The 21,570-nt window shown below is 43.8% G+C and overlaps 1 protein-coding gene across 3 annotated transcripts in view; it reads right to left on the bottom strand.

The window, feature by feature from the left end:
* The window catches only part of MTMR14 (myotubularin related protein 14), a 112,733-nt gene that overhangs the window by 49,289 nt on the left and 41,874 nt on the right, over window positions 1–21,570 (bottom strand). For 2 of the 3 annotated variants that reach the window (XM_087708671.1, XM_087708673.1), the window contains exons 13-17: window positions 20,779–20,815; window positions 17,676–17,746; window positions 15,181–15,230; window positions 11,331–11,463; window positions 2,611–2,787 (exon numbers count right to left, since the gene is read on the bottom strand). In XM_087708671.1, the coding sequence (XP_087564797.1) occupies window positions 2,611–2,787; window positions 11,331–11,463; window positions 15,181–15,230; window positions 17,676–17,746; window positions 20,779–20,815 (468 nt within the window). The remainder of the gene's footprint in view (window positions 1–2,610; window positions 2,788–11,330; window positions 11,464–15,180; window positions 15,231–17,675; window positions 17,747–20,778; window positions 20,816–21,570) is intronic. The other variant, XM_087708672.1, reaches the window with a different exon arrangement.

The raw sequence follows: 21,570 nt of genomic DNA, 5'->3' as shown, positions 1-21,570 counted from the left end.
CAGCTCCTCACAGTTAAAAAATTCTTCATGCCACCAAGACACAAATTAATTTATTGTATGTTTGTGGATACGATAAGCTATTACGCCTCGTTTTATTTTTCTACCAGGGGCCACGTTGATTAGGTAGGACAAACCGTTACAGGGGATCCTCAACTTACGACTGGTCACTTAATGACCATTTGAAGTTATGACATTCCCTTCTCCAAAAAAAGGTACTTATAAACTGGTTCTGAAGTTATGACAACCCGATTGCATCACATGACTGCATTTCAAATTCTTGGCAACCAGTCCACATTTATGGCTGTTTGCAGCATCCTGTAGCCACATAACCGTGATTTTATTACAGTTTTGCCCCAAACCAGCATTTTTCAATGGGTTTGCTTATCAAACGCCACCAAAAGATCATAAAATCGGATGGGTTACATGATCGACCTACTTTATGACCGTCAAGACACAACTGTTACTGGCAGGCTCAATTATGGTGGTAAGTTGAGGACTAACTGCATTTATTTTATTTTTAAGCATTTCTTTTCACCGCAGTTGACCCAGCAGTCTTGCTGCAATTACTGTAGGAAACCAGACAACTCCCAACAGGGCAGTACTGAGTGATGCCTTTTAATTTCACTCATTCATGGCTTCAGGCAACTGGAGCGCAGGAATGCATATGCCTGCCAGCTTAACTACCAATATGTTTCTTTGGCTTCAATTAAACATCACTGTAGCCTCTTCAGAAACAGACAGCCATGTCTAGTCTGCCACTCTGCCCATGTAACAGGCTTCTTCTCATGGGAGATGGGATCAAAGCCAGCCAGTTCCCCCCCCCTTTTTTTTCCACAGCTGTCTTCAACTCCCAAAATTCCCCAGCCTCCCAGAATTCTGGGAGTTGAAGTCCACACATCTTCAAATGGCCAAGGTTGATTTATACCAGGGGCGTCCAACCTTGGCAACTTTAAGGCTTGTGGAACTCCCAGAATTCCTCATGCTGGCTGGGGAGTTCTGGGAGTTGGAAGTTCCCAAGTTTGGACACCCCTGATTTATACTTTAGAAACATGCTTATCTCTCAAGCAGACTCCCACCCCCCACCCCCGCATCCTATTAAAGAGTTACTAGTGGAATACAAGCACCCAGGTTTTAGTTTTTCTTCTTGGACAGCAGAATAAAGGTTTTTGTTTTTTTTAATACAGGATCTGAGAGCATTCAATGTTTACTTATTACACCTAATATTACACTAGGTTTCTAGGCAATAAGCAAGTCAAGCTAGAGTAAAAACCTTAATACCAAACTGTGACACATGAAACAGGACACAACATTTGAATCCAAACCAGCCAAATCCGTAACCAAAATTGGGAGGAGGGGGGGAATCTGGGACACATTTCTGTAGTTCAATAGACCCCTAGATGGAGAACTAGTTTCAAGAAGAAAATCCTGCATGGGATCTCCCCCAAAATCTTTCTTTTCCAATGAAAACAACCTGAGCACCTGTTCATTTTGGCTTGCCCCACTGTCATTTTTTGCCTATGGTCAAGGTCTATTACAAATACAGCAAATACTGTGTAATTTTGGCTTCCCCTTGACGAAACTGAACTCCGCTCTGGTATCTTAAATACATCTTTGATAGGGTGGAGGCTTTGACCAACAAGAATTACAGCAGAAGACTTACCTGGTCAAAAAGGCAAAACCCTCATCAAATTTGCATTTCAATTTTACCTGTATTATAATCGAACTAGGCTTGTGCTGCTGAACTGCATCCACCCAAATGGGTGGGGCATTCTTTCCCTTCCCATCAGCCTTTAAATTGCAATTCTAGTGATTCATTTCCACTTGTTCGTGTCCTATCCGAGTTACATAAATCCACTAAGTGCATCCTTCTTAGGGGTCTTGGAAGGACCTCATATACACGCATGCTACCTTTCTACAAGCGCCTTAAGATTTCTGTGTTTACATTAATGCTCCATAAACATTTTCCCCATGTCCCTTTAAATCTGGATATAGAACTCTGCATCCTAAAAAACTCAGTGTTGTTTCATCATGATGACTATATTTTTTTCAACCAGAAAGCCATGGGCACAAGCCTATAAATTGCAGACATGAAATCATCGGAACCGGAAAAGAACTGAGCTGAATCTTCTAGCTGTCCCAAATTCAGTTCATTACGGCTCTTTGTTCCTCCGATATGGTGACAACTCTCTAAACCTCCAGACTCTGGATGCCAACCATTAAATTTAGAGCCTTATCTCCACTTTCCCTGTGTCAGCCAAGTCCCTATTTATGGCAGCAAAAACAAGCCTCTCAGGTGGCAGAAGCCAGGTGTAGCTGAAAAGCACTAAATTGCTGCTGTAAATATTATTCTACTGCAGGAGGCAAAAAAGCTCATGCTGCTTTTTTCTAGGAAGTTATTGGAGACGCTTCCAGAAGATTCTCAGCAACCGCTTGCATGCGTCTGCCTGACCAGGCTTCCTCCAAACACAGAAAAAAAAATGTTTCCCCAATAGGGATCAGGGATTTCCTCTGTTCCCAGGAGGAGCCCTGCTCAAACCTATGCTTGCTAGCAACGCCCGAGCCCCGTCCCCCCCCTTCCCAAGAAGCTGACAGGAACGAACGGCCTCTCACCTGGTCTTAGGGACTTCGAGGGGACTGCTGCCTAGTCTCGAGAAGTTCTCCGAATGATTGGAAGAAGAGGAGCTGGAGGATCTTGCGTCAAGCGTGCCCTGGACGGGCAGCCTGTCTTCAGGTTGCTGCGTCCGATTCCACAGGACAGCCTGAGGGGACGATGCACAGTTTTTCCTCCTGCGAAGGCATAACATTATTTATTTGATGTCTGATCCATTGGGGGATTTTTTACTCAGCCTTTATACCAGTGGAGTTCCTAGGCATGCCTTATACATTTGATAAACGTATAAAGTTAAGAGCCGTTGTGGTGCAGTGGTTAGGGTGCAGTACTGCAGGCTACTTCTGATCACCAGCTGCCAGCAGTTTGGCAGTTCGAACCTCACCACGCTCAAGGTTGACTCAGCCTTCCACCCTTCCCAGGTGGGTAAAATGAGGACCCAGATGTTGGGGGGCAATTGGCTGACTCTATAAACCTTTTAGAGAGGGCTATAAAAGCACTGTGAAGCAGTATATAACTCTAAGTGCTATTGCTGTTGCTATTCCTCCGGACTTTGGAATTATTTCCAAATGACTCTGTGTTAAGGGAATTTTTTCTTGACATTTAGTAATAGACTAGAAGCAATGAAGTTAAAGTTACTAACCTGTTTTAAACAGGCAGCATAGAAAAACAGGCAGCCAACATAATTAAGGTCTGCCAGCAATAGAAAAACTCAAAGGAGGATCTTAACGTACAAATCACAATTAGGAATTTAAAAACTATTCATAGTCAGAATAGCCTCCAAAATAAAGATGTCCGACATCTTTATGTATTCCTACCATCCTTTTGTTCAATATCCAGAGGTTTCATATCGGGACAGCCTCCATATTATAAATGGGAAAGTCAAGTCTCAGATAATTATTTCTCTAAGTCACCTCACACAAATGGGGCAACAGCAGACTTCATCATTCACAGTATTACTTTGATGCTCCACCAATGCTTTAAGAGACCTGCACAGGTCTTCAAACACTTGCACACTGAATAGGCTCCCAAGATAACTAGCTTCTTCCATTATTGGAATTCATAGTTCATACTTCTTGGTGAAGTCTAGCAAGTTTTGCAAGTTGATTCACTAACCCAGTTCTTGACAGAGTTGAGTTTCCTGAATATCCACAAGAAACATCTCCATACCCTCTGCATACAATACAATACAATAGCAGAGTTGGAAGGGACCTTGGAGGTCTTCTAGTCCAACCTCCTGTCTAGACAGGAAACCTTATACTATTTCAGACAAATGGCTATCCAACATCTTCTTAAAGACTTCCAGTGTTGGGGCATTCACAACTTCTAGAAGCAAGCTGTTCCACTGATTAATTGTTCTGTCAGGAAATTCCTCCTCAGTTCTAAGTTGCTTCTCTCCTTGATTAGTTTCCACCCATTGCTTCCTGTTTTGCCCTCAGGTGCTTGGGAGAATAGCTTGACTCCCTCTTCTTTGTGGCAACCCCTGAGATATTGGAACACTGCTATCATGTCTCCCCTAGTCCTTCTTTCTATTAAACTAGACATACCCAGTTCCTGCAACTGTTCTTCATGTTTTAGCCTCCAGTCCCCTAATCATCTTTGTTGCTCTTCTCTGCACTCTTTCTAGAGTCTCCACATCTTTTCTACATCGTGGCGACCAAAACTGAATGCAGTATTCCAAGTGTGACCTTACTAAGGCATTATAAAGTGGTATTAACACTTCACGTGATCTTGATTCTATCCCTTTGTTTGTGTAACCAAGAACTGTGTTGTTGGTTTTTGGCAGCTGCTGCACACTGCTGGCTCATATTTAAATGGTTGTCCAGTGGGACTCCAAGATCCCTTTCACAGTTACTACTATTGAGCAAGGTACCACCTATTCTGTATCTGTGCATTTGTTTTTCTTGCCTAAATGTAGAACCTTATTCTTTTCACCACTGAATTTCATTTTATTAGATAGTTCAAGTTCGTCAATTGCATGGCCTCTTCTGTAATTTGTCACTTTCATGATTTAAACTCCTCAGTGCTGTACATGAACAAATTTGATAAATCAACACAGGTTGTCCTCCACTTACTACCACAATTGAGCCCAAAATGTTTTGTTGCTCAGTGAGAAATTTGCTAAGTGAGGTTTGCTCCATTTTACGACTTTTCTTGCCACATTCGTTAAGTGAATCACTCCAGCTGTTAAATTGGTAGCACGGTTGTTAAGTGAATCTGGTTTCCCCGTTGACTTTGCCTGTCAGGAGGTTGTAAAAGGATATCGCCTGACCCTGGGATACTGCAACCGTCATAAAGGTGAGTCAAGTTGTCAAGCATCCAAATGTAAAACATGAGACCATGGGGATGCTGCAATGGTCACAGGTGTGAGCTTATGAACGCAAGTCACTTGTTTTGGTGCCGTTGTAACTTTGAACGGTCACTAAGTGAATTCTTGTAAGTCAAGGACTACCTGTATGTGTTTTTAGAAACACCTGTTTAGATATTCATTAGCATGTGAGACAGATAAAAGGGAACCACTGCCTGAAGTTACAGTAGCACTATTTTCCAAGGCAACCGATGGCCAGACAAGGAATAATGGATGGAAAGTGATCAAGGAGAGATTCAACCTGGAAATAAGAAGAAATTTTCTGACAGTGAGAACAGTCAACCCATGGAACAGAAGTTGCCTTCAGAAGTCATGGGAGCTTTATCCCTGAAAGCTTTCAAGAAGAGACTGGACTGCTATCTGTCAGAAATGGTGTAGGGCCTCCTGCTTGGGCAGAGGGTTGGAATAGATGACCTACAAAGATCCCTTGCAACTGTTATTCTGTTAGTCAGAAATTGTGGGAACATCCTTTATATGGCTTAGACTAGCGGCCTCCAACCTTGGCACCTTTAAGCCTGCAGGACTTCAACTCCCAGAATTCTGGGAGCTGAAGTCCACCAGGCTTAAAGTTGCTAAGGTTGGAGACCCCTTGGCTTAGACCAGTGGTTCTCAATCTGTGGGCCGGGACCCCTTTGGGGGTCGAACGACCCTTTCACAGGGGTCGCCTAAGACCATCAGAAAACACATATTTTCAATGGTCTTAGGAACTGAGACATCAATTTTATGATTGGGGGTTACCACAACATGAGGAACTGTATTAAAGGGTCGCGGCATTGGGAAGGTTGAGAACCACTGGCTTAGACCAACCTGGAAATGGGCTGTATCCGTTCCACAGAGGCACAACATCCTTCCACAGTTCCACACACAATTTCACTAGACTTGCAATCAAGGAAGTGCTATGGCTTTTCAACTGTTGACGCTCATCAGCTCATCTGAACCTGCCACAGACTCCCTACCAAATCCACACTTGTTTGCCTTTCCTTTCTCCTCTGCTCTCTGTCCATCCATCTCTGAATCCCCGGCTGCTCACTAAGCAATGATCAGAAGTCTGGCTTATTTACTACCCGTGGCTGTGTATGTTAATAAGGACTCTCCTCAATCCCCAGGATTTCCTTGGAAAACCCTCAGCCATTCTTTCTCTGACACATGACAGCAGCCCCAAGCTTTCAAAAATCTTTTCCCCCCCCTCCTCCCCACCCAAGTTGGCAGGTACAAGGCTGAGATTTAATGAAGTACTTAGTAGCTCAGCTAGCGGCACTCAAGCAAGCAAGGAAGCCGCCAGAGATGAGATGCAATTAAATGGAAAAAGGCTGTTTCAAACTGAACAGGGCCTGTCTCCGATTTGTGCATCCATCCGAGTTCTGGTTAGAAGGGACACTGAGGGGGAAAGACCTAGAATATCTCTTTAAAATGGGTCTCCTTGCATATAGGCGATTTCCTTTTCTTCCCAACAGTTTCTGTCACCTCACTCAAGTCGACATCATCATTGGAGCCCAACCTTAAGACATTCCCCCCACCCCCCCTAATTTCATGACATCTCGCAATGCAAGATAGACAGCACAAGTACTTAAATCACTGTGAATTGACAGCTTCATTTTGAATTGGGGACTATGACCTTTACCTCAGTTGGCTAGTTTCCACTCTCAAAAAAACTGTTCTGCTTTCGTTTTAAGCATTTGATTCCAACACTCTTGTTTTAAAGGGGGGAAATATACAAAATAAAAATAATTCTATTCAAAAATGCCCTTTTGGTTGACAATTAATACAATACAAAACAATACAATAGCAGAGTTGGAAGGCCCCTTGGAGGTCTTCTAGTCCAACCCCCTGCCTAGGCAGGAAACCCTATACTGTTCCAGACAAATGGCTATCCAACATCTTCTTAAAGATTTCCAGTGTTGGGGCATTCACAACTAATTAAGGATAGAATAGAATAGAATAAGAGTTGGAAGGGACCTTGGAGGTCTTCTAGTCCAACCTCCTGCTTAGCCAGGAAACCCTACACCACTTGAGACAAATGGTTATCCAATCTCTTCTTAAAAACTTCCAGTGTTGGAGCATTCACAACTTCTGGAGGCAAGTTGTTCCACTGATTAATTGTTCTGTCAGGAAATTTCTCCTTAGTTCTAAGTTGCTTCCCTCCTTGATTAGTTTCCACCCATTGCTTCCTGTTCTACCCTCAGGTGCTTTGGAGAATAGTTTGACTCCCTCTTCTCTGTGGCAACCCCTGAGATATTGGAACACTGCTATCATGTCTCCCCTAATCCTTCTTTTCATTAAACTAGACATACCCAGTTCCTGCAACCGTTCTTCATATGTTTTAGTCTCCAGTCCCCTAATCATCTTTGTTGCTCTTCTCTGCACTCTTTCTAGAGTCTCCACATCTTTTCTACATTGTGGTGACCAAAACTGAATGCAGTATTCCAAGTGTGGCCTTACCAAGGCATTATAAAGTGGTATTAACACTTCACGTGATCTTGATTCTATCCCTGTTTAAGCAGCCTAGACTGTGTTGGCTTTTTGGTAGCTGTTGCACACTGCTGGCTCATATTTAAATGGTTGTCCACTAGAATTGCAAGATCCCTCTCACAGTTACTACTATTAAGCAAGGTGCCACATATACTGTACCTGTGCATTTTGTTTTTCTTGCCAAAATGCAAAACTTTACTTTTTTCATCACTGAATTTCATTTTGTTAGATAGCACCCAATGTTCAAGTTTGTCAAGATTCTTCTGTATCTTAAGCCTATCTTCTGGAGTGTTGGCTATTCCTGCCAGCTTGGCATCATCTGCAAATTTGATGAGTTCCCCATTTATCCCCTTGTCCAAATCATTGATGAAGATGTTGAAGAGTACTGGGCCTAAAACAGAGCCTTGGGGTACTCCACTGCATACTTCCCTCCATGTAGATGCAGTTCCATTGAGGACTACATGTTGAGTGTGGTTGGTCAGCCAGTTACGAATCCATCTGGTGGTGATGCTGTCTAACCCACATTCTTCTACTTTAGCTGGTTATGGTCTACTTTATCAAGTGCCTTACTGAAGTCCAAGTAATATCAACAGCATTCCTCTTGTCCATTAATTTTGTCACTTGTCAAAAAACGCAATAAGATTAATCTGGCATTAACTGTTTTTGACAAACCCATGTTGGCTTTTGGTTATTACTTTGTTTGCTTCTAGATATTTGCTGATTTATTGCTTGATTATCTTTTCCAGAATCTTCCCTGGAATTGAGGTCAGGTCTGTTGGATCTATTTTTTTCCCTTTTTTGAAGAATGGGAACTACAGTACATCAGCTCTTTTCCAGTCCTCTGGCAGTTCCCCGGTGCTCCAGGATCTTTGAAAGATATAGTTCAGTGGTTCTGATGTTTTTATTGATTTTAAACCTTAGGCCTATCTCATGATAATCCCTAAGCTTTGTCACATTTTAAACTTGTTTCTTAGGAAACTGACTTCTTATTTCAGCTCCTCGCCAGCAAATCCTTCCTTTACTGGACACTGTGCCTATACTAGAAATACGATAAAATAAACAAGGAGCCCATGGAAAAATTAAGGCATGGCACCGAAGAGTATCACAGACATCCTCTCTAGAGTAATTTAGACAGTATTTGAATGACAATCTAAAATAAGGATTTCTGTGTTGACCTGTGTATCTGAACCAGGTGCTCCAAGATTCAAAGGCTTAAATAATGAAAATAGAGCAGCCACTTTAGACAAGCTTATCTCACTATGTATTTTGGTTAAAATCATTTGTTCTCCCAGTTATGGAATGTCCATTCCTAATCCCCACAACACTGTCAAATCATCCACTAAAGTGTATTACTATTATTATTCTCTTCCTTCCAAGTACCTATCTCTCTTTCCACTTATGACTATAACCATGTTGCTTGTATCTTTACAATTTATATTGTTTTATTTGTTTCCTAGTATGATTTCATTGCTTATTAGTAACCTATGACTATCACTAAGTGTTGTATCTTATGATTCTTGATGAATGATTTTTTTTCTTTATGTACACTGAGAGCATATGCACCAAAGACAAATTCCTTGTGTGTCCAATCACACTTGGTCAATGAAGAATTCTATTCTATTCTATTCTAATTCTGTCCTATTCTTTTGCTCAGTCCTGCAGTCCACCACAAAACAACCACATTCAGCTTTGAGCGGTTTGCCTGTCTTCCTGTTGGTTCAGTTTTTATCAACAGCTCTTACTTCTATGTGCATATAGCATCTATAGGGTACAGGACAGACAAGGGCAGCCCTTTCTAGAATGCCCCTGCCAGGAGCAGATTTAGATTTCTCCCCCACAGACACATACTTTATGTGCTTCAAGAGGCAAAGCGTGACAACAGCAAGCTGAGAATTTACGGTTTACCCAGAGGACTTTCACTGGCTTCTCAGCGCAGCCCAGATTTAGCTCAGAATAATTGCACGGTAAAATATCATTAGCACACATGCTTGGGGAGAAGAAAGAAAAATTAAACGGAACAGGGAAAGCCTGCAGGCAAGGCTCTGGAATCCCCAGCCTCTCTGCTCCTGCCTATCATGTGGGAGAGGACTAGCAAGCTCCTCGGATCCTCTCTAGGTCTCCAAAGTCAAGCCAAAGATTTGTTGGGGGGGGGGGGGGAGAGAACCCAAATGGACTGGCAAATACATATTTCAGCCAGGTATACTATGCAACATTGTGCTGTATATCGGGGTCACTAACTTTTTGGACTTCAGGGACCACTAAATTCCTAATTTCAAATCCTGGGGACCACTAATATGACTCCAGTGCGCTGCTGGCTGAAGTGCCTGGACTTCCAGTGACAGGATGGGGTCCTTCAGGCACTTAGCTCGGCCACCTGTTTCTACAACCTTAAACACTCAGAGTCATTTGGAACTGTTACCCACAGAAAACAAAACACCAGTATCTCTCCTCTCTCTCTTTCATCTCTTTATCTCTCTCTCTTGCTGACATTCGTTGCTTCAACCCGCCTGTGCCGCCACCCTCTTCCTTGCCACAACAGCACCATTACCTCATTCCGGCCGGCGAGCGCTGCGCAACTCCTTGAACGCTGCACCTCCTGCAAAGTTGCAAGTTTCATGTACCTCCCTCTATGGCGGAGATTTCCAGCCCCACCACGAACTGCCTGGCCATATTTCAGAGCTCTAGTCACAGGACAGGCCCATTGGTCATCCTGGAGCAGCTCCTCCACCTGGGTGCGCTGCGAACCACCAACATTTTCTCATGGACCACCTGTTGGTGACTTCTGCTATGTATTATGCCCAGCCAAAATTTTTGCAGATTGAAGAAATATTTCTGCACAGAACTGTTGGGAAGGTGCTTCACCATGGCTGTGAGAACTTCAACCTCAGCACTGACGACCCTCACTGGCATCCATTCTGCAAGGACAGTGAGGAGTCTCTGCCTGGCCATGCCACAGACCTGATTGCAAGACTAATCAAATGAACTTGGAGGTGGCGGGGGAGTTCAGGAGAACAATTTCAGACTCAAAGGTCTCCTCAGCCTCGAAGGAAGGTTTGTGATCATACAAAACAGCAACCTCCTTGGTGAAAACCGAAGGGTGCCTCGGAGCACTGAATGATCGACTAGATTGTGAACGGGCTTTCTTTTGGTGTCCGACAGCCATGCCTAATATTTTGGAAGAGCCCACGGGGCACAATAAACAAAGCAATGATGCAAAGGAGCAGAGCCTGAAGATGGTTTTGAAAGATTATTTCACCAACTTGCTCTCACAAAGTAGCACAAAACCATGCTAGAAATTTTCATCCATTATGCCTGGATCAGAGACTGTAAGAAGAGATGCTTGGGAGTTGTACCTGGCCTGCCCACTATGTGGGAACAACTTAACCATAGCATTTAGGCTCATATACTGCCCCATAGTATTTACAGCACTCTGAACACTTCAGTTTCAGCATGTAGTTGCCCCCAGTAATCTGGGTCCTCTTTTACTGACCTAAGAAGGATGGAAGGCGGAGTCAACCTCGAGCCCCGTCAGGATCAAACTCCAGACTATGGGCAGAGTTAACCTGCAACACTGCAAAACCCTAACCACTGCACCACCAAGAGCTCATGCCACTAAATTAATAATTCACCTATGCATAATGAAAAGTGATCATTATAAAGATATGTAATAACGTAGAAATTTGTACAATGTTATTATTTAGCAGCCACACCCACGCGGGGGAAGCAGCTGAAGGTATTCTCTCTTTCCACCTCCCTTTGCTAAATTAGGTTGCTGAAAAATTCCCCAGTTGTTCGTCATTCTGCTTTCCTGGTCAATGTATAGAGCCATTCATCTTCAGGGCATGCAGATTTCCTACAGTAGAAAGTTTGTATATGGGTGCTGACCAAGAAGCTTGAGGTCCTGTTAGCATCAACTCCACAGCGTCGTAAGTGAAACTCCCTGCAGCTCCAGGTGAATTCTCCATCATAAGAGAAAAGTCACTGCTCAGACTGGTGGTGCTGCCCCGGTCCCTCTGCTCTGTAACAAGAAAATATATCCAGATTAGGAGTGACTTGATATGATCTCCATACTATCATGGAGAATGATCATGTCTTAAGGCAGGGGTCAGCAAACTGCGGCTCTGGAGCCACATGTGGCTCTTTCCTCCCTCTGCTGCAGCTCCGTCACCGGTTGACGCCACAATTTTGAGAGGAGCTTCCAGTGGGGGGGGGGGGGGGGGAGAGAAGCACAGTGCGCCAGGAGAAGACTCTATGGCAAGGGAAGGGTTTTCCAGTTTTCTCCACAATTGATAGGACTTTCAGTTAGGACAGGTAGAGAAAAAAGTACGCCCCACTAGGAGAAGACTCTATGGTGGGGGAACTGAACTTCCGGTCAGCTCCAGAATTGAACAGGGGGCTTCTGGATAGAACCTTTGTGGCTCCCGATGTTTTCTTTTCTGTGGGAAACAGGTCCAAATGGCTCTTTGAGTGTTTAAGTTTGCCAACTCCTGTCTTAAGATCCTCATTAACACATTTCCAAAGAGAAAAAGCCGAGCATGAATTCATAGAACACAGACAGAAACTGCTCCTATTGCAGACTAGAGATGGTTCAGTTTCTGCAGGTGGATATCTGGAAATAGCTCACCAAGATATTCTGGCTCTAATTTTTCTCAATGGTACCAGCAGCAAAATAATTCTTTTACAAGATCACAGTAAATCATGTGTTGTTTAAGGATGTTTACTGGAATAAAATGAAACTTGCTGGAATCATACAACCTGCTAAATCAAAAACAAGCAGTTGTTAAATCCCACTCATTCAACACTATCATAACTTGGAGGGGTCACTGAACAAATGATTGTTAAGCAAGAAATACCTGTATAGTCTTACACTAGACACTGAGTGTTAAGTGTATTGTTTTTGCACACAGTACATCTATAATTGTCTGTCTTCACTTACAGACAATTCACAAAGGTTCCACAAAGGGTCTAACCAGAAGCCCCCTGTTCTATCCCCTCTATACAATAGTTATTTCACTAGATTTCACATGAAAGTACATAAGGTAAAGGTAGAGGTTCTCCTCGCACATATGTGCTAGTTGTTTCCAACTCTAGGGCGCAGTGCTCATCTCCATTTCAAAGCCGAAGAGCCAGTGCTGTCCAAAGATGTCTCCGTGCTCATGTGGCCGACATGACTAAACGCCCAAGGCGCATGGAACGCTGGTACCTTCCCACCAAAGGTGGTTCCTATTTTTTCTACTTGCATTTTTACATGCTTTTGAACTGCTAGGTTGGCAGAAGCTGGGACAAGTAATGGGAGCTCACTCCATTACGCAACACTAGAGATTCGAACTGCTGAACTGTCAACCTTTCTGATTGACAAGCTTAGCATCTTAGCCACTGAACCACCGCATCCCATATGACTGTACATGTCAGTACAAAAATGTAATCCTCCATTGTATATTTTTTTAAAAAGGAAAACAAACCCGGATTTAAACTTCAGAGGCAATCTTGAAGACTGGGTGGTCAATTGCCCTAAAAAAATCAGAGTTGTGGGGGGGGGGGGTTGGTAAGGGAGGAGGAGGAAAGGTAGATGTAAGATTTCAACAGCATAAATGAAAATGAATGTGTTTTGCATAACTTGTGTCCCTGTATCAAATAGAATATTCATGACCAAGTTATGGCTATTTTGTGTGTATAGAAATTGGCTTTTCTTGCCAGAATATACAATATCCTAAATTTGGATTGTCCAGAAATAGACTCTTTTTTAGAAGTGGTTAAAGAAAGCAAGCAGAATTAAAAGGACTCCTACGCTATTTATTTTAATTGCTGGTTGGGAGATAGTCAAGATGACAGCTAAGTGATGTGTTTCAAAATTGAGCAGTGCCATCTGCGGAACTGAGCACAAGTCTTCTCCAGAAAAGGGATCATGTCATGTTCGGTGGACACGATTTGCCAACTGGTGCTGGCTGGAGATGGCGAGACCAAGGTGGGTGGCTGGGAAGAATCTATGCAGCCTTCTGCCTCTTGCCCATCCTCTCCCCCTTCCAGAGACGGCCAGAAATAGAAGCAGAGAAAGCTAGTGGCCAGAAGGCAGCCATAAGTCTCCGTCCTGCACAACAAAAACTGTTCAAGAAATACATTTTGGACAGAAGAGGCACACTGACATTATTGTTCTTATTTTGTATCACTTTTTCTGAGATAATGGAAGGCACACTGACTCATTATCAAAGGTGGTATTCAGCCAGTTCAGACCGGTTTTGGCGAACTGGTAGTGGAAACTTTTGAGTAGTTTGGAAAACCGGCAAATATGATCTCTGGTTGGCCCCGCCCTCCCGTCCCATCGTTCCCTGCCCTATATTCCCTTGTTTTTTTAGCTCAGCTGATTCACACGGCAGAGCGGATTGCCATGGCTCAGCTGAGCTAAGCAACAGCTAAGTTCAACAGCACCGAAACCAAGGGCGGTTTTTGAGTGCTGTGTGCACTCTCATAGAACCGGTAGGAAAAGATTTAGAATCCCCCCCCCCCCCCGCTGTTCATTATCTCATTCCCCTCTCATTGGAAGTCATCTTGCAGTTTTCCAGAGTCATTATCTTCACAGGTCTCCAAAGGGACGGATATGGGACAATGGTGTATGTGATGAATGACGGTAGTCTTTGGGAACTCAAACTGAGTGTTTGTCACATTTAGTAGCAACGTAACACCTTCCAGACAAAGTAATAAGAGACTGGGGATTTAAAAGCTCACTATTCCTCAGAGAATCAACAAACCCGTTAATCCTTCAAGGCATAAACATGACCCTCCATTGAAACAAGACCATCATTGAAATCCCTATTGAAAATGCAACTGTGTTATCTTTCTGGCATTTTCTGATGTTCAGAGAAATGTATCAGTATTATCTAGTCAGAATCGCACATCCATGTACAGGAGGATCAACAGTGGAAGCCTCCACAAAACTATGTCCCATAGAGCACACTTCAGGCTGAGTATGCTCAGAGGTGACAGAAGACCTGCTGTTGGGAGGAACAGAACATCTGGAAGGACACAGGAAGGAAGGAGAGGTCTGTGGGGACATCAAAGAGGCGTGGCACGACAAAACCGCGCTCGACTAAAGTGCGCCCGATTAAACCGCATCGCTGACATCATCAACAGGCCGACAACAGCGAGCGCGGAGAAAGAAGGGCGCTTTAAATAGCGCTTTGAAAGCAAGCCGATTCAAGTTAAGGTAAGGGTTAGGTTTAGGTTTAGGTTTAGGGTTAGGTTTAGCATTAGGATTAGGTTTAGCGTTAGGTTAAGGGTTAGGTTTAGGGTTAGGTTAAGGGTTAGGTTTAGGGTTAGGTTTAGGTTTAGAGGGGTTAGGTTTAGGTTTAGGGGTTAATTTTAGGTTTAGCGTTTACAGCATGCTTTTTTCTCCGCACTGTTGTCGCGCTGTGATGTCAGCTACGCGGTTTCGTCGAGCGCCCTTTAGTCGAACGCGGTTTTGTGGTGGAACCCAGAGAGGTGCTTTCCTTATTGGGACATTGTGTGTTATGTTCTGCTTTTTATCTTTATATTCTGTACTCTCTGCTAGCGGCCACCTTCTCTAGATTTTGATGGACCAAAATGTGCTCAGCTGACTTTACCAACCCCATGTGTCCTTCATGGCTTAAATCCTAAATCCTTCCGAAGAATCAAGAGTTACCATCTCAAAAGCCTGAGAAAAATGAGAGTCCTAGCTCAGATTAAGGACCTTGTGTAAAAATAGAAAAGAGAAACTCACTTAGCATACAGATTTCTTCCAGAGTGAATCCAGGTGGCAGACTCTTCCTTCTGGGACAGAAAGAAAAGAGGTCAGGAAATGGGAAGGGTACACTCAAACGGCTCCACATTCTATAGCAGAGAACATATATAGTGCAGGGTTGAACCGATGGGTTCTTAGGGTTCTCAGCACTTGCTTTATATCTTACAGATGTTTTTTTTTATTACTCAGCTAAATAACATCAGTGTGAGGAAGATGGGATTTTTTTGCTGGGTAATGAATGTTGCATTGATGTTGTTAGTTAGCTGAGTAATGAAGCGTTTGCTTCATCAAAAACAACCAAACTCAGAAAGCACCAAGAACACACCAGATCCAGACCCTGAAATAGCAGAACAAATCCAGCTTAGAATAGTCGCAGTCACATGATCTTCTGAACCAACCTTATCTCCATCATGCAAGTAATTTCATGGATGGGTTTACACAACATGCCAAATCTTGGTTTCTGTGTTCTATCCTAACAAACAAGCAAGCAAGCAACCACGTTATGGTTTAATAATAGGATGGGCCAGTTTGCCCAATGCATTAAAACAAGACTGGATTTGCAGAAGACACTGAACCACAAATTACCTAACCCCACTTGAACTTAATCAACTGCAGATTGAAGCAACAATGTTCTTCCTATTTTGATTAAGTACAAGATTTGGCTGTTAACAAGCACCAAAAGAAGGGAAGCGAGGGCATATGAGCGATGGGTTCTTCAAATTTTAAAGAGACCAGAGTCAATGTGTAATATGTGTGTGTGGGGGATGACCTTGGAAGACAGTGGTGGGGAGTGCTACAGCCAGGGAAACTGAGGTATAAAAAGCAGCTTGGCCCACAGAGGAATGTGAGGATAGGAAAATTCTAAGGACCCACCCGACTTTCTTGGGCATTAAAGGTGATGGGGAGAAATATACTTTGAGACTGGCATGATGGCTTTCAATCTTGAGAGGTAACCCAGACAGGAAACACACCCAGATGAACTAATCCTTACTTTACTGTTAGGTTACATTAACAGAATCTTGCAAATCTGTAAGTATATCTCTGCCCCATCTCCTTTACAGCCTAAGAAACTAAGCAGGTCCTTTCTGAGACTTTTGCCACCCTCACAATCCTGGCCAAGCTGTCTTTTATATACCATATTTTTGGGACTATAAGATGCACTCCCCCGCCTGCCTCAAAAGTGGGTGGAAATGTCTCTGTGTCTTATAGACCGAATACGGCCCTGTTTTTTGGCCTTCTGAAACCCCTCCCCTCCAGACATCCTGTTTCCACCAAAAACGGGCTCGTTTTTGGCTAAAACAGGCTGCGTGAAGGGTTTGGGAGGTCTGCAGAGTATTCCTGGGGGCTGGGGAGGACAAAAGTGGGATCATGGAGGGTTTGGGAGGTCAACAACGGGCCCATTTAGGAGACCTGCACAGTACTCCTGTGGGCCAGGAAGGGCAAAAACTGGACATGCAGAGGCCAAAAACAATGCTTTTTTCTTGTTTTCCTCTTTGAAATCTAGGTGCATCTTATATGCCGAAAAATATGGTAATCATCTTGCTAGCTGCGGCACTTTCTCATCTCCCAAGGTCATTCTCACATACCATTACATAATGAGAGAACTTTCATCCCAAAGACCAAGTCATCTCCTGAAACTGCTAACATTTTTTAGATTTTTTAATGAATCCTGCCTTTAGTATTTTTATAAATAACTTAGAGCAGCAGATATACTAATAATTCTTTCTCCTCCTATTTCCCCCAACAACAACCCTGTGAGGTAAGTAGGACTGAAAGAGAACGAGTGGCCCAAGCTCACCAAGCTGCCTAAGGTGGGACTAGAATTTGCAGTATCCTGGTTTCTAGCCTGCTGCTAAACCACTAGACCAAACTGGGGCACACAACCTACTATTTTGAAACACCTTCAACTATAACTCCCACCGCCTCCAAGCAAGGACTGTGCTAGTTGGGGATTATGGCATGAATGGTCTAAAAATGTGTATCTCCTCTTGCACTGTAGGCCAATAGCATAAAAACCCATACCAGCTCAAGATAGAACCTCAGGGGTCAAGGGACTGGGTTCTGGAAACGAGAGGCTATCTTGCTTATGAGCTATGTGGAAGTTGGAATCCTGAATTAAATAGGCCCTTGGTGGGATCCATATGAGTAATTCTTCAGCTTCGAGATCAGATTGCCTGACGGCAGGCAGTGTCATTGAAAAGGGATTGCTATGCTAAACTCAGACGATGGATTAACTGAACTCAAGTCATGCTCCCCACCCCCCTACCCCCAATGTAGGGCTTCTAGAAATAGCTCTAGACCAAATGGTATGGCCCCATTTGTGCGGGTTTCTGAATGCAAAATCAATTAAAATGAACTGGGCCAGGACACCAGGGTTCCTATCTTCCAGCAGAAAGGAAACGTGCACAATAATAACATTCTGAGTTCTTCTTGCCTACCTCTGAGGGTGGCAGTTGCAAAACACAACCTCTTACCTCAGCTGCTTAGCGGCAGAAAACTCCTCAGAGGTTATGTGCTTCAGAAAATCGAAGCAGAAAAAGAAAATCTAGAGGCAAAAAAATAATAATAAGACAAATAAAAGAGAGGTCAAATGCCATATGCAGGTAATCCTCGACTTATGACCACAATTGAGCCCATAATTTCTGTTGCTAAGCGAGACAGATGTTGAGTTTTCTCGCATTTTACGACCTTTCCTGCCACAGGTAGTCTTTGTTTCCCCATTGATTTTGCTTGTCAGACCCCGAGACACCGCAACCGTCATAAACACATGCCAGTTGCCAAGCGGCTGGATTTTGATCACGTGACCATGAGGAGGCTGCAACAGTCATAAGTGTGAAAAACGATCATAAGTCACTTTTTTCGGTGCCTTTCTAACTTTGAACGGTCACTAAACAAACTGTTGTAAGTCAAGCACTACCTGTAGTCAAACAAGGGCTTCCTTCATTTTGGAAAGGCTCTGATGCTGGGATCTGTCAGCCACTCCCACCAAACCCAATGAATGTGGCTCACCATTCATCTCTTCAAGAACGACTTCCACTGCCCAGCCCTTGGTACTGCATGCAAGATGGATCAACAAGGGGACTGATTATTTAAGAAGATGGCAGACTGCCATTTGACGGACGTCTGGAAATTGCTCTTTCCAGCTCTCTAACTTTAGGTAAAGGCAAAGGTTCCTCTCACACATATCTGCTAGTCAATCCCGACACTAGGGGGCGGTGCTCATCTCCGTTTCAAAGCCGAGGAGCCAGCGCTGCCTGAAGATGTCTCAGTGGTCATGTGGCCGGCATGACTAAACACCGAAGGCGCATGGAACGCTGTTACCTTCCCACCAAAAGTGGTTCCTATTTTTCTACTTGCATTTTTATGTGCTTTTGAACTGTTAGGTTGGCAGAAGTGGGACAAGTAACGGGAGCTCACTCCATTACGCAGCGCTAGGGATTTGAACCATCAAACTGCCAACCTTTCTGATCGACAAGCTCAGCATCTTAGCCACTGAGCCACCATGTCCCACATAACTCTCTAACTTTATGAGTTCCCAAATCATTGGCCAAAAGTTGTGAGGATCAGGAGAGGTGGGTTAAGAAAACCCATGATTAAACAATCCCCAAATCCCTATGGCTAAACATTACATTGGCTCAGGGTATCCACTGGATTCCTTGGGAGCCATGCTGATAGTGGGTGGCCAAATTCTGACCTATGAAAAACAAAGAGTTATAGAAATATAATTCTTCCACGCTTTCCCCATTTCTCCAACTTGGAGAAAGTTTAAGCCACTTTCCTCAACGTGGTGCCCTTCTAAATTAAACTATGAATCCCTTGGGGCATCCTAGCTGGTACTTACAAGGGGCGTATTCTAAATGCATCTGGAGGTCACAAGGTCAGAGAAGGCTGCATTAGAACATTCACTTGCTCAATCTTGCCTATCTCAGTATTAATCACAGCAAAGAAGGAAGGGGGGAGGGAAGTAAGTGTTAAATGTCTCTCCCCCAAAAAGGCACCACAGCATGACTGTAGCAGAAGGCAAAATTAGAGAGGGCACAGATGGGCAAGCCAAGTCTACTGTGACACTTGTGCCAGAGGAAGTTTGTTTTTCTCTCTCCCCTAATCCCACTTGCAAGACTAGAACAGAAGGGACCACAAGCCTGGCTGTGGCATGAAATCACACAGACACTCTCTGTGTGTGCCATTTAGTAAGATGAGATGTAATCATGTGCAAGGCGAAGGGTAGTGTGTGTGTGGGGGGGCTAATAATCTGGGGTATTCATAAGCATGATATAACATGAGATATTGCTTGCTGGAGACCATAACGTTATGGGTGCATCAAAGCCCAGAGTTCAAAATGGTCCTTTAGGCCAGTGGTCTCCAACCTTGGCAACTTTAAGACCTGTGGACTTCCCAGAGTTCCTCAGCCAGCAAAGAGACCACTGCTTTAGGCCATCAAGACCAATTGTTTGCTCAAGTTCAGGAATCCAAAGCAAAACATTTTTAACACGTGGATGCTTAAATCTTCCCTGAAGGGGAGCAGAACTATTGCTGCTGAGATCTGCTTGGGAGCTTCCTAAAAGGTATTAGGTTGGCTACAATGGTAGATTTGTTATAAGATCTAATGAGGTTCTTGGATTCAGTTTTCCTCAGTCCAGGATCTAAATATTGTGTACTCTTGTTAAGTTCAGGTGTAGAATCGGATTCAGAATAACAAAGTTGGAAGGAACTTTGGAGATCTTCAAGTCCAACCATCTGCTCAAGCAGGAGACCCTACACCATCTGTCTGCCTGTCTGTCCGTCCGTCCGTCCGTCTGTGTATGTGTGTTCCAGCATAACTCTGGAATGCCTCAAGCAATTTCAACCAAACTTGGTACACAGATGACTTGCTCTCTGGAAACAAATACTGTGAGGGTAAGACACCTCTTAAAACCCTTTGGTGTGTGTATTTTGTTAAGATACAGCGTGTTATGCCTTAAAATGGCTTCTATTGTACTGCTGTAAAATGGCTTCTACTGTACAGTGCAGTGGAGTTGCCATGGTAATGGCTCCACAGTACTCCACAAGGGTAAGGGGGGAAAATCCAACATTACAAATTACGTTTGGTCCACACGTTTCCCCACTATAAATAAATACCCTGGCAACACCAGGTTATCGGCTGGTTTCAGATAAATTGCTGTCCAATCTCTTAAAAACCTTCAATGTTGGAGCACCCATACCTTTTGAAGGCAAGCTGTTCCACTGATTAATTGTTCTCGCTGCCAGGAAATTTCTCTTTTGTTCTAGGCGTTCTAGAAATTTATCTGGGATCTCTCCTTGATAAATTTCCATCTGTTACTTCTTGTTCAACCTTCGGGTGCTTTGGAGAAAAGGTTGATCCCCTCTTCTCTGTGGCAGCTCCTTAGATATTGGAACATGCTATCATGTCACCCCTAGTCTTTCTTTTCACTAGGCTAGACATATACAGTTCCAATTCAGATGAAGCTTATATATATTTGAGCTCCTCTCTATTTTTGCTGCCTGGGAAGTGCTAAAAAAGCATCTTTAGTGTGACATGGACAGTCGTTACATGGCATAATTTCTAGAGACACTTACTTCCTCTCCTTTGCTGAGCCGATCCACTAACATGTGCCTGTAGGAGGAAGAAGAGAATTTGGTATTGACCAAGTACGTTCCAAACGGCTGTGAAGACAGGTCCACTACACTTATGCAGACAAACCAGGATGTCTAAAATTCAGGTAGGGATCTAGATCAACCTCAAGAACTGGGAGTCAAGCTGCCACCCCAAAGGACCGCAGGACAGATGGAGAAAACCCCCAGGGGCAGTGGTTTTGAAAAGGATTAATCTGTTGTGGCATGCCAGCAGCCAGCAGAGCTGGCAGCAGATTCAGACAATGAGGAGGTTGGGGAGGAACATGGGCCAGTCCTGGAGTCTGGGGAAGGCTCTCATAAGGGCTCTGTGTCGGAGGCAGAGAGGGGGCCAGAGTTGTATCAGCTGCCTTCAGAGTCAGATATCAGTGAGGCAGACATACAGCTGGAGCCTGTTCCCAATGTGCGTATGAGCAGAGTTGCCAGACGAAGGGAACAGCTAAAGAACAGGGGTCGACTCGGGAGTAAGGCCACAGGTGGACGATGAATGACCCCTCCCAGAGGAAATAAAAAGCAGAACGAAAGGGGAGTGGAGTTTGCAGGAGACAATTAGTTTGCTTAATTGGTTCTTGACTCCTTGCCAAGTCTTGAAATATTGGCTTGGCAGCTCTCCAAGCCACATAAGGTCTGTGACTGTAAATCCTCCCTTGAAAGACTTGGCTGGATACAAATGAGCAGAATTCACAATAAATTAATAAAAGGGGTTTTTTTTGGACCAGGAGTTTGCTTCATGCCCTT

The sequence above is a fragment of the Thamnophis sirtalis genome, unplaced genomic scaffold, assembly GCF_051295495.1.
Source record: "Thamnophis sirtalis isolate CommonGarterSnake01/CBP01778 unplaced genomic scaffold, rThaSir2_p1.2 scaffold_3, whole genome shotgun sequence".
Classification (NCBI taxonomy): domain Eukaryota; kingdom Metazoa; phylum Chordata; class Lepidosauria; order Squamata; family Natricidae; genus Thamnophis; species Thamnophis sirtalis.
Note: the sequence above shows the minus strand (reverse complement) of the source record. Positions and strands in the feature narration are given on the sequence as shown.